At 47.3% G+C, this 13,503-nt stretch overlaps 1 protein-coding gene across 1 annotated transcript in view; it reads left to right on the plus strand.

Moving 5' to 3' along the window:
* The window catches only part of PDGFB (platelet derived growth factor subunit B), a 32,044-nt gene extending 18,979 nt beyond the window's left edge, over nt 1–13,065 (plus strand). The window contains exons 3-7 of the mRNA XM_085601275.1: nt 735–806; nt 2,262–2,455; nt 5,046–5,190; nt 7,509–7,681; nt 9,199–13,065. Coding sequence (XP_085457401.1) covers nt 735–806; nt 2,262–2,455; nt 5,046–5,190; nt 7,509–7,666 — 569 coding nt within the window. The 3' untranslated portion in view covers nt 7,667–7,681; nt 9,199–13,065. The remainder of the gene's footprint in view (nt 1–734; nt 807–2,261; nt 2,456–5,045; nt 5,191–7,508; nt 7,682–9,198) is intronic.
* Nucleotides 13,066–13,503: the final 438 nt, after the last annotated feature.

Raw genomic sequence — 13,503 nt, forward strand, 5'->3', positions numbered from 1 at the left:
CTTTGGCGTAGGGCAGAGCAGCAAAGTGCCTTGCTGTGCTGCCGTATGCCATAAATGAGGCCCCCAGTTCCTGCCCTTCTTTAACAGGAAAGGGAGTTTGCCTGCACTTCTGAAGAGCAAACAAACACTGTAAAGAGTGAGTACCTGCACTTCCATATTTCAATTTACAGCACTGTGCTGAACAATCCCAACCTGTCCTTCTCCACAGCCCTTTCCACCCTTGCATGGAAAAGTCATTTGTAAATGTAAATTGATACTTGTATAGCGCACTACTCACCCGCAAGGGTCTCAAGGCGCTTGTACGAATACCGCTGTGGAACCCATCCTGGCTTTCCCTGTGAGGCGTCCACTCCTGGGCACCCCCAAGGTGGAGGCCAGGCATCCTTAGCGTTGCGGGGGCCGTTGTGGAGATTAAGCAAGCTATTGCCCAGAGTTGCAGAGTGGGACTCCATGATTGGAATAGGCACCAAGGCGAGAATTATCATGTCCGTGGAATTTTTGAGCCCAAGACCCGCCGAGGCGGGGAATTGAACCCTGGTCCCGGGCTAGACCTCTGCATCAGGGTCTGCCGCTCTAATCATTGAGCCTCACTTCTCCTCCATTTCACTTCCACTATCACCTCTCCACAGCCCCAGCTTGTCCCCGCCTTAGTATATGTTTTTTTCTATACAGGAAACTCTGCTGGTGTTTTTCTAAAAGGTCCAAAACTTTAAAATGCATTTTGTCTCTTACAGAAGAAGAAGATTATTCCTGGAGGAACAGAACAAAAAACAACTCGAGTATGTCAAGATCCAGACGCAGCTTAGGTATGTGATCTTCCAGTGCTGGTACCACAAGCATCTCTGCCAATACACCTCATCCCTGGGTTGCAACACCCCATGCTCTTCTAGGAGTGCAGCTCACATGTAGACCTGCCAGTGGACCTCAATCCTGCATGACCTTGAGCATCCTCATTCCAGCCAGTAGCCTAGCAACGAGGCCATTGGCCCTGTTGCAGTCTTAGAATATTCCCCCTTTGATTCAGTGCTTGATTTGTAAAAAAAATAAGTGCCGGGGCTTTCGTCAGGAGACCACTGCAGCTTGCACCAAACATTGCCCGTGCCATGCTGCCAATGATAGTAACAAGACAACTACTAACCATCAGACTCCTACAAGTGTGACAATTCGGACTATTTCGGGCCCCCAAAGCTATAAGAGTGGGTTGTGAGGCAGATAATAGTAATTTTTAATGTACATTGAATTGATAATTAACTGTTGTGGTCATCTCTAAATTAGCCAGACAGTGTCACCTTGTGGTAGACTGTCACAAGCGCCGGTTTTGACAATGAAGTGCTGGTGCTGAGCACCGCAACCCCCGGCTCAAAGTAAGCACTGCTTTGATTGCTGTTGGGGTGGTAGAATACAGTAATTATCAGAGTTCAATGGCCCACTCAGGACTCTGGGCCCTGGTGCCACTGCACCTCCTGCACCAATAGTAGCTATCCCCCTGATTCCAGCACTGATACTAGCACACAGGGCTGCCAGTTCTATGTCACTACACCCCCCCACAACTACATCCCTCGGTTTAATCGCCTCACATGAAATAACCTTGGGAAGAGGGGGGAGAAAACCCCCTTTAAAGCTGTCCTTTTTTAAATTGTTACCCGTTTTATAGCTATATTTTTTTATTCAGTCCAGTAGAAGTAGTGGAGGCGAGGTAGTGATGGTGTACTGGGACATCATGGACACCCTCTCTAGTTCTAAACATTTCACTTAAAAATAATTGATTTCAGGTGTGTTCAATTAGTTCAATGGAAGCAAAGCAACACTCCAAAGCCCAGAATGCATTAGACTCTTATAAACCAGCTGAGGGCTGTAAACAGTGTGTGTGAGGACATGGAGGGAGGTGGCCACCCTGTGGTAAGACCCACACACAGCTCTACCAGTACAACTTAGATCCGGCCTCCCCACTATTCCTCACACAGCTCTGCCCGTGCACCTTAAACATGACCTGCTGCACCATCTTGCTATCAGTAACATAGCTTGCTATTTGACTCTGGAGCAAGCACGGAAAATTGCCCCTTTGACTGCTGTTGTGGTAGTAAAATACAGCATTGATCAGGATTCAGTGGGTCCCTCAGGGTTCTGGGCCCCAGTGCCACTGCACCTGCTGCACCAATAGTAGGAAGGCCCTGCTTGCTTTTCCAACTCGGGTTACTTACTAGGTGGGCACACTTTTCTAGCGTTCTCCAGGTGTTGACTCTTTGTTTTTCCCCTTTCAGAGGTGGAGGCAGCTGTGATAGCCGAGTGCAAGCCCCGCACAGAGGTCTTCCAGATCTCCAGGAGCCTCGTGGACCCCACCAATGCCAATTTCCTGGTGTGGCCCCCCTGTGTGGAGGTGCAGCGGTGCTCTGGCTGCTGCAACACGAAGACCATGCACTGTGCGGCCTCCCTTGTGCAGCTCCGGCATGTACAGGTATGTATGTGTACTTCGCTATGACCATTTATGGAGCAGTTATTTGCAATTCATTGTGTGGCTGCAAGTTAAAACTGTCAACAGTATGCGTGTTAACCCACTGAGCTATCCTACTGGGATTAGAACTCCTGACTTGTAGGTGCCCAGAGCACTGCAGCTGTTGTTTATGGGACTGTAACCTGTAACCTCCAGGTTGTATTTAAACCCCCAGCACAGTGAACATTAGTCCACTGGAGTTTCCCTACAGCTCAGGCATTAACCCTCTGAGCTATATTACTGGGGGTTGAACTGACATGTGAGGTACAGGTTTCTCTCCAGGAGGCGCGTTAACCCACTCAGCTGTTCTATTGGATTGAAACAAGGTACTTGAAGATTACAAACAAAGGCGGGGGCATTAATCTCCTAGACTATTTTTCTGCATTTGAAAACTACGACCTACACGACAGAAAGCTCTTCATTAAGTGCCTCAACTCACTGAGTTATCTTACTAGAGTTGGAAACTGTGACTTGCATGTTACACACAGATACCAACTGAATACAGTAGGCGCATTAACCAAGTGCACTGTCTCACATGGACTGGTGCAGACCTGTGGGTTACAGGTGTCGTTCCGGCGGATGCACTAACCCACTAGGCCCTTAAACAGGCCTTCAACCCTGTGGCTTGAAAATCACAAACATGTGCCATAAACGGGTACATGAATTTAAAAGGTTTAGAAACCTGTGAGCTGCAGATCACACTCAAAAGCAGCTGGTGCATCAGTCCACTGAGCTATCCCAGGAAAGCTGCATTTGTCGTCTGCTCCAAGGCGCAGCCACAGACAACTGAAGTTTAACAAATTTGAAAAAATATACAACATGGCACAGTCCGGAACAGATTAGAGAACAAAGGGTACGGAAATTTGCACGGAAAAGCCCCAGCATGAGAGAAGGGGGTGGGGGAGCAGGGGTGTTTTGGTGGAAACAAATGTCAGAGGAATATGTGTTCCAATCAGGAAATATCACATGGGGAGGGGTTGACAGATCAAATGGCGGGGAGGGGGGAGTGATGACACGCGCCATCAGTCCTGGGGGTGGGGAGGTCAAAGGGCAAAGGATACATTAGAGGCCTGCCTTTCTCAGACAGTGACATTCCTTCGGAGATTATGAGCCTCGAGGAATTTCATGGGAAAACACATACAATGTATGGGGAGTGTTACTGTAGATAGGACATCCTGTGCGTGCCTCCGGGCACGGTGTGGCACGTGCCTTGAGCAGCTCTATCCACTCTTCTCCCCCCAAGGAGGGAAACAAAGCGTTCAAAGTTCAAACATTACCCCCAAGGGACAGACACATGTCGATGACGCAGCATCTGCCCTATGTCACCACTGGCTCAAAATATAAAGTTGCAAAAACATCCACCCAAAAAAACACCGACTACAAAAACATCGGTTCTGTATTTAGCATCAGGAAATCAAGAGCATCTCCTACAAAAATAAATAATCCGTGAACATGGATTACACGTGTTATCAGTTAAAATGTCCATGAGAAGCATTTGTGCTATATTTTTTAATTTATCTCCCTATATATGTTGCCATCACTACCCTCCCTTATTAATGAAATAAAAGTAAAATTGCCCAATATTTAATCCCTGCCCCAAAAATAAATGTCTACATTGTTTTGCTTATATAAGAGTGATATAGCCCTTCATTTAAAAGAGTTTTAAAAAGTGTTTTTGCACAAAATATCCACCGAGCCCCCACCCACCAAGTATGTCCTAAACATTTTTTTTGTAAATTTGTTTTTAACAGGACCTTTTTTCCCCTTATTTTACATAATTCATTACAAAATGTAAATAATGTGTTAATTTCCTTCAAATTAGAAGCCATTTAGTGTTAAAATATATATTGAAAATGTTTCAAAAAATCCTTATGATAATTTCCCCCAGGATTATTTTACTAAGAAAAGCCTAGCAAAATTTACTTCCGGGGTAAAAGAGGGCGGGAAGCGGCAAAACGCTGGGGAAGAAGGTGTGCAAACTCCAATACTGTCTGTTATGCCTCATTCGAACCTCATTAGCTTACAACGGGGTGGTAATTTCACTTTAGGGTAATACAGAACTCCACAAAATTATCTGGTGTTAAATACGGCAATCTCAGAATCGCCTCCTAGGAGGAGGCAAGGATTGGAACCAAGGGTGCTCAATGTAGGTTTTTCATGATAGACACTGGCTATGTAAACAAATGCCATTTAGGTTTATTGTGAATTTATCTGGTGTGAATATCCCAAAAATCTGGCCTGCATCCCGCCCTCCTGGACTAACTCTAGACAATGAATTGTACACTTTTGCCGAAAAGTGAGAGAGATGATAGAGACTTCAAAGTCCTTTAGCCAACCATTAAGGTGCAGAAAAGCTCTATTTTGTTTAACCCCCCTCAGGGTAGGGAATCTTGATCTGAGAGCCAGGCACAAGGCAGTGTTTGTGCGCAGGAATTGGGGGGAGGCGGATGCAAGGAATAGCCCCTAGCAGAGGAGGAAGAGCAGGTTGGCGGTGGGGGGGATCAACAATAAAGGAACTATTCTATCTCACATTCCGCTCTCGCCCCCACCTCAGGTGAACAAGATTGAAGTGTCGCCCAGGAAGAAGCCGGTTTTCCACAAGGTCCTGGTGGCCCTGGAGGACCACCTGCAGTGCCACTGCCAGCCTGTGGCGGGGACCCAGCGCCATGCCCGCCGCCTTGGCACACCTGAGCCTCCAGGTAAGGGGTGCAGGTTTCGCAAACTGAACTCCCTCTAGGCACTTTCAGAGTAGCCATTAAATCATTCTAATTCCTGCTCTCGTGTAGACTTCAAAATCGTGAATACGATTTGAAAACGGGCTTCATGTTACAGAAAAATCTTTGCATTAACCCATCGATCGATCGATCGATCGATCTATCTATCTATCTATCTATCTATCTATCTATCTATCTATCTATCTATCTATCTATCTATCTATCTATCTATCTCTATCTATCTATCTATCTATCTATCTATCTATCTATCTATCTATCTATCTATCTATCTATCTATCTATCTATCTATCTATCTATCTATCTATCTATCTATCTATCTATCTATCTATCTATCTATCCATCCATCCATCCATCCATCTATCTATATCAGTCTGTCTGTCTGTCTGTCTCTCTGTCTGTCTGTTTGTCGGTCGATCGATCGATCAATAGATCGATCTATCTCTTGTTGTTGATTGTACATAGTGTTATGCCATCCTATGGTAGTCTCAAAGCACCGAGGGGGCAACAAAAATAGGGAATGAGGAGGGAGCCTTGTGAATGTTGCAATCTTCTGAAAAATTCGAGCAGCTCACCAGTTTATAAGATAGCGCATTGCAGGTAATCGACCATCTGCAAATCAGGGGATTTATTTTGCCTGAGGTTGTGTCTCTGAAAGGCCTGTAGGGCTGGGGACCAGACAGTCGGACAGTCAGTCAAGCCAATCAGATGTTTTGAGTTGAAGACGAGTGTGGCGCAAAAATGAATATGTGTGGAAATCAGACTTCAATTAATATATATCACTTGAGCATCACCAAGTAAAGTGTCTTGATTTCTTGTAATCCTATTAAAATGTTTGTTTCCATCACACTTCAGAATTAGAAAAAAAGTGCTTCATTTGTGCTTTCCTAACTGCTGATATAATTTGAAATATGGGTGTAGTTCATTTCCGGCAGTTGACTGTTGTTGTGTGTTAGAAAACAACTGACGTGCTACAGCCTTTCCTTCCGTTTCCTGTACCCCAGAGGGATTGTCACCTAGATCTCTTTTACAAAAATCCCTCCTTTGCAGTCAGAGAAACAAAAGCACACTCCAGTTTCTGAATAGGCAGCAATTTGTCAGAAGACACAGCCTGACATTTGACCTATGTCTGCAACAAATGTAACTGGAGACGAAATTTAAGTGCATTTTTATTGCTCATTCACCTTCTGAACTCCAGCATGATTGTTTCTGGGGGTGCTGCACCAACCCATAGGTGGTACTTGAAAGTGGGTCTGGGTTCCAAGGCCAGTGGTGTAGAGTGTTCGGGGTCACAGGGGCGGTTGCCCTGGGCGCACAATTCTTAAGGGTGCAAATTTTTCAAAGAAAAGTGGATGGATACTTGCCTTGCCCCGGGTGCTGGCAACACACGCTCCGCCGCTGGTTCCACCCCCATGGTGAGAACGTCACTCTGTTTTCCGTGAGTGCTATGTCCTCAACACCAACAGAAGAGTAGGGCTGCAGTGTCTACCAAAAAAATCTCCCCTCTTTTTCCTACAGTGCGCTTAGTGAATACAGGTGTCCCAGGGGCAGGTGCACGGTAATTTGTGATACTTTTGATAGGTCAGTAAGATTTGTGTGCATTTTCAGGGAGGTGAGAGTTAGCTCTGTCAATATTCAGGGGCGTAGCCTCCATTTGTGCAACAAGGGCAGTGGCACCAGGGTCCAGAGCCTTGAAGGGCTCAGTCAACCCTGCTTATTGTTGTTTTTTAAAATTCAAACAGCTGCCAAGGGACCAAGTTCCTTCCTTGCACCAGAGTCCGTAACACACAGGGTAAGTTACAGGTTTCTATTTGAGGATAGCTGAGTAACTGTGTACATTTGCAAGGGAAGGAAAGATTACTGGTAATTTTTAGGTCAAAGGGGTACGAATAAGGGCCAGGGAAAAAGCTTTGCTCAGGGTCCCTTGGTCGGCACTACCGAATGGCAACGGTGCATAATACTACCTAGTGTTTTTTAATCCATCACCAGAAACACCCCAGCCATTTATCTCACTCTTGCAGGTTCCTGCTTTCTCTCTTTTGATTCTATCTTTCAGTTTTTCTCTTTCTTCCTCTTTAACCCTTGTGTGTTTTTCTATCTCTTGCAATGTGTCAAAGTCTGATGAGGAAAAATATGTGTGGGTCCCCAGTGGGCCACACCTGCAACCACTGGCTCAAATTAAGCACTGTTTGCGGAACTATCACTAGTATTTCATCCTATTAAATCCAAGGTCCCGAATATTATCACCCAAACTTCACCCCCTCCTTCATGTTTTCTTTCTGCAGGTGAGCCACCAGTTGCCACCACCCTCAGGCCACGGACCACAGCTCCACCTCCTGTGGACTCACGGGAACGGACACGGCCCCGGCCCGCAAAGCGCAAGCACCGGAAATTCAAACACATGCAGGCGCCTAAGACGCTGAAGGAGTTGTACGCCCCCTAGAGGGGGTTGCACCATGTACGTAAAGTTGTGTGCCTGGCGGGATGGTTGAATATGGCCGACAGACAATCACAAGTGGCGTCCATATTCAGCCACCCCATGGACCTGTTTGTGTCATGCTTCAAGTGGTTCTTTTGTTTCTGTTGGTTTTATGTCTGACTTTATAGAATTTGTTTTTACTTGTTTCTGTCATGTATAATTCTGTAGTGTTTTTGTCTGTTTTTGTCATGTTTGATTCGATAGGGGTATGTTTGATTCTTTGATGTTTCTTTCATGTTCTATTTGCGTACTATTTCATTCCATAGTGTTTCTTCTCAGATATGTTTTAAGGCATGGGCAAAGTGGGTGCTGACCCCCTGATACAGCCAGCTCTGTCCTGCAGAGTCTTGTCCTGATGACCTTGAATAATTCTTAAACAAATCGTTTTAAATACCATTTTCCTTTCATTTATTTTTAATGTGGGTGATTTGAAGAAGTGTGCAGTCCACACACAGGCTTATAGATATCCTTGGATTTATAGAAGTATCTTAAGTAAATGTGAAACAATCAGCCACCGCTTCAGTCCAACTTCCAACTGACAACCCCCTACACATCACCCCCCCCCACCCCCAAATTCCCAGAATCCTTAAATCATCACCTTCCATGAGCTGGTTCTGTAGAGATATCACAATAAAGATACCACAGGTGATCTGTGAGTGTCTGTTACAGACATTTTGCAGAGAAATGTCTGTATGTTTCATGCAACAGCCAGAAAAAAGTTTATTTGAGATCAAAGCAGGGCCTCACATATGAGGAATGGGAGGGTGTCACAGAGAAGAGTTGCAGTAATATTAGTGAGCTTCTGCTGTGTTACACTATTGAAACAAGTGACTATGCCTGGATATTAGATGTAAACACATTTAGAATTTGAAGGAGTGTGCCTGTGCACTGTCAGTGACCTGGTCATAGAGGGCAAGAAAGAGTCGAAATTGGATCATAAATTCAAAGATGTTCCGAACAGGGGTCCCCAAAATACGTTTGGCCCAGGGCCCCCAAAATCCTTAAGATGTCTCTCTTTCTTCCATGCTATTCTTGTGGCATGTTTCAGTAGTGTTTCTTTTATTACCTGTTTAAGCCATGTTTCTTTCTACAGTGTTTCGATTGTCTTTCTTGTGTCATGTTTGATTGTACACGGATACTTTTGTATATCTTGTGTCATGTTTTATTCTTCAGTGTTCTCTTGTTCCTGCTTGTGTCATGTTTAATTCTATTACATTTCTTTCTTGCCTTGTTACAGTTATGTTTATATACTACATTGTGTATTTTGTCTCCTTTGTGTTGTTTCATTCTATAGCGTTTCTTTTATCTTGTTTATAGTGTATAATATTTCATTCTGTAGTGTTCTGTTTTCTCATTTCTGACATGTTTTATTCTGTAACATATCTTTTCTGCCTGCTTGTGTCATGCTTAATTCAATAGTGTTTCTGTAGTTCCTATTTGTGTCATGTGGAACCTACCTGCTGCTGATAGTGACATTTCTTCCTTTTTTTCAACAGGTTGCGATTGAGCGTGAACTGGCTTTACCGTCTCCGTCCCATGAATGTAGCCCCTATGGGGTCATCGGTGCTGGTCCTCGACCTATCCGTGCACTTCGAACATTCGACATTGAATGGTCATCTCACTGCCATCTCCAAGGCTTTCCAGCTCTTTCTCCATGGACAGTGGTGCCTGGAATAGCCAGGGATATGCTCTCTGTACTACTGAGCCCAACTGAGGGAACACCACACCTGCCAACAGCATTATTAAAGTACACATCCCATTAGAGATGCAGCTCAGTAAGATGAGGGCCACGGACCAGAGACGAGTACCACCACAGCGACAGACGCTTGCCCTCCGCTGACCACTGCTAGCATCACACCTGCCTCAGACAAGTGCCCAAGACAATAACAGAGTTCTATCACTGCCACAGACAATAGTGGAGTATCCCAACGGCTGCAGGCAAATGTGGTGCATCACGACTGCCACAAGCGATTGGAGAGTATCACTACTGCCACAAGTAATAGTGGCGTATCACGACTGCCACAAGTAATGGTGGACTATCGTGATTGCCACCGTAGAGTGCCTAACCTGTAGGAGAGAATTTCAGAGAACAGCTAGTGGCGCTAATATTGGGCAAGTAGCACAAATGCCCTGGAGAGACAATCACGACAATGAACAAGAGCTAAAACTGTAACGGACAAGATATGCCCCTGACCCCCTCGTTTGAGGGGATTGCGCACAGATGGGCGTGAGATAGTCACGAAATAGGGAAATTACTTATCGCCTCCCAGACCTGCTGTAAAAAGGGGGCGATCGAAGGACGCCCTTTGTCCCGGGGTGGATAGGATTGGGTAGGCGTGGCCACCGCTTACCCAAACCACTAAAATGATCCATTTGTGGTGCTGGAGACGGGCGCGAGGAGGAGGTCTGAAGGGCAGGATGATGTGATGTGTAGCCCTCCCACACCATGATGCACGGATCATTGCACACTGGATGTATATAATTGCGCTTTTTTAATTTAATTTTTTTTGTGTATTGTTCCAGTTTTTTTATTCTTGTGCCAACTGGGATTTTGGCCAAGCCCTCAGGTCTTTCTGTTCTCGTTCTTTCGGACCTCGCCTTTCTCATTCACTCCTCCTTTGTCTCTCTCTCAGCACCCTTCACCGCCCCCTCTGTTCTCACAGTGCCGCATTACAGTGAGATCCCTTCTGGAGACGTGGTGAGTGGGCCATGGTTGGCCTGTTCAAGGTCTCTGTGGTGCTAGTAAAATTCTGAGGCCCAGACACAACTCTCCCAATGCACCTCAATCTTAACCTGCAGCCACACCTGCTATTCCACCTCTGAGACCCACATGCAGCTGTATCAATGCACCTAGATCCTGACCTGTGGCACCAATGCCATTCCTTCACTTAGACCACCCCACACACAACCGGATCTCTGCCAGTACACTTCGATCCTGGTCTCATCCCTACATTTTCTAGTACTGAGACCCGCATACAGCTTTATCAACGCATCTTAGTCTTGACCTATGGTCCCTCGTGTTGTTTCTATGCTGAGACCTAACCACAGGTCTGCCAGTGTACCTGAATCCTGATTAGAAACAACCCCTGCTACAGTACAGTCTATGCTTATACACCGTGGCGGCTCAGGCAAAGCTCTGCCAATGCGCCTCAATCCTAGGCTGCAGCAACCCCTGCTGTGCCGGTGCTGGTACGCTTTCACAGCTCTGCCAATGCACCTCAATCCTAGGCTGCAGCAACCCCTGCTATGCCGGTGCTGGTACCCTTTCACAGCTCTGCCAATGCGCCTCAATCCTAGGCTGCAGCAACCCCTGCTGTGCCGGTGCTGGTTCCCTTTCACAGCTCTGGCAATGCGCCTCAATCCAAGTCTGCAGCAACCCCTGCTGTGCCGGTGCTCGTTCCCTTTAACAGCTCTGCCAATGCGCCTCAATCCTAGGCTGCAGCAACCCCTGCTGTGCCGGTGCTGGTTCCATTTCACAGCTCTGGCAATGCGCCTCAATCCAAGGCTGCAGCAACCCCTGCTGTGCCGGTGCTCGTTCCCTTTAACAGCTCTGCCAATGCGCCTCAATCCAAGGCTGCAGCAATCCCTGCTGTGCCGGTGCTTGTTCCCTTTAACAGCTCTGCCAATGTGCCTCAATCCTGGGCTGCTGGAACCCCTGCTGTGCCGGTGCTGGTACCCTTTCACAGCTCTGCCAATGCGCCTCAATCCTGGGCTGCTGGAACCCCTGCTGTGCCGGTGCTGGTACCCTTTCACAGCTCTGGCAATGCGCCTCAATCCTAGGCTGCAGCAACCCCTGCTGTGCCGGTGCTGGTACCCTTTCACAACTCTGCCAATGCGCCTCAATCCTAGGCTGCAGCAACCCCTGCTGTGCCAGTGCTCGTTCCCTTTAACAGCTCTGTCAATGCGCCTCAATCCTAGGCTGCTGGAACCCCTGCTGTGCCGGTGCTGGTTCCCTTTCACAGCTCTGTCAATGCGTCTCAATCCTAGGCTGCAGCAACCCCTGCTATGCCGTGCTGGTACCCTTTCACAGCTCTGCCAATGCGCCTCAATCCTAGGCTCTAGCAACCCCTGTTGTGCTGGTGCTGGTACCCTTTCACAGCTCTGCCAATGCGCCTCAGTCCTAGGCTGCAGCACCCCCTGCTGTGCCGGTGCTGGTTCCCTTTAACAGCTCTGCCAATGCGCCTCAGTCCTAGGCTGCAGCAACCCCTGCTGTGCCGGTGCTGGTTCCCTTTAACAGCTCTGCCAATGCGCCCCAATCCTAGGCTGCAGCATCCCCTGCTGTGCCGGTGCTGGTTCCCTTTAACAGCTCTGCCAATGCGCCTCAATCCTAGGCTGCAGCAACCCCTGCTGTGCCGGTGCTGGTTCCCTTTAACAGCTCTGCCAATGCGCCTCAATCCTAGGCTGCTGGAACTCCTGCTGTGCCGGTGCTGGTTCCCTTTCACAGCTCTGTCAATGCGTCTCAATCCTAGGCTGCAGCAACCCCTGCTGTGCCGGTGCTGGTACCATTTCACAGCTCTGGCAATGCGCCTCAGTCCTAGGCTCTAGCAACCCCTGTTGTGCCGGTGCTGGTACCCTTTCACAGCTCTGCCAATGCGCCTCAGTCCTAGGCTGCAGCAACCCCTGCTGTGCCGGTGCTGGTTCCCTTTAACAGCTCTGCCAATGCGCCTCAATCCTAGGCTGCAGCAACCTCTGCTGTGCCGGTGCTGGTTCCCTTTAACAGCTCTGCCAATGCGCCTCAATCCTAGGCTGCAGCAACCCCTGCTGTGCCGGTGCTCGTTCCCTTTAACAGCTCTGCCATTGCGCCTCAATCCTAGGCTGCAGCAACCCCTGCTGTGCCAGTGCTGGTACCCTTTCACAGCTCTGGCAATGCGCCTCAATCCTAGGCTGCAGCAACCCCTGCTGTGCCGGTGCTGGTTCCCTTTCACAGCTCTGCCAATGCGCCTCAATCCTAGGCTGCAGCAACCCCTGCTGTGCCAGTTCTGGTACCCTTTCACAGCTCTGCCAATGTGCTTCAATCCGAACCTGCATTTTATATTGGCAGAGGGAGCCTCACATGCCTCATTCCTGACCTCTGCCACTCTCCATTATTCCAGCACTGTAGTGTATGAGACGCCACTAGCCTGGGCCCTCCAGCCCCTGCTGCCCCATACCATTTTCCAGACAAACACATTCTTTTCATGCCTGTCTCCTCCTCCCCTCACCTCAGGTGCTTCCTCCAGGCCTGATCCCAACCCACTGGAAAAAATACAGGCGTCCTCTATTTTTGTTTGTTTTTCTATGAAAACTTATTTATATTCAGTATTTAAAGTTGTACAAAAGGATGTGCTTCGTCAACTTTGTATTAAAAGAGCCAATAACATGTTTTTTGGAATAAGCGTTGTTTTCATTAAAAAAAGATCAGAGAGCTGCAAGAGCTACACAACCTTTGCTGTACTGCCAAAATGGTGATTTTCCCTCCCGCTGGTGAGAATTGTCTTTTTTTTAAATGAAGTTTGTCCACTGCAAGAACACTTCTCCACCAGCTCAGCATGCTCTCTTCCTGTCTCTTGGATGCAGTTTCTAATATGTGGCTTTTGTTGGGTCTCGCCAACCAAACAGTTTGATCTATTTGTTTGCGAAAGACCACTTGTGGACTAATCCAAAAAAGTACAGTGGGCTTAGGGCCCGTCCATTGCTTTCATTGGTTGACTTTATTGTCACTTTAATTTCCTTGCTTCTTATTTCATGGTTTTCTTTCCTCTTCTTGAGTGTGTCCCTCCCCTGAAGCATTAATTCTTTACAAGCTTTTGATTGGCTGACCT

Source organism: Triturus cristatus, chromosome 4_2, assembly GCF_964204655.1.
Source record: "Triturus cristatus chromosome 4_2, aTriCri1.1, whole genome shotgun sequence".
Lineage (NCBI taxonomy): Eukaryota > Metazoa > Chordata > Amphibia > Caudata > Salamandridae > Triturus > Triturus cristatus.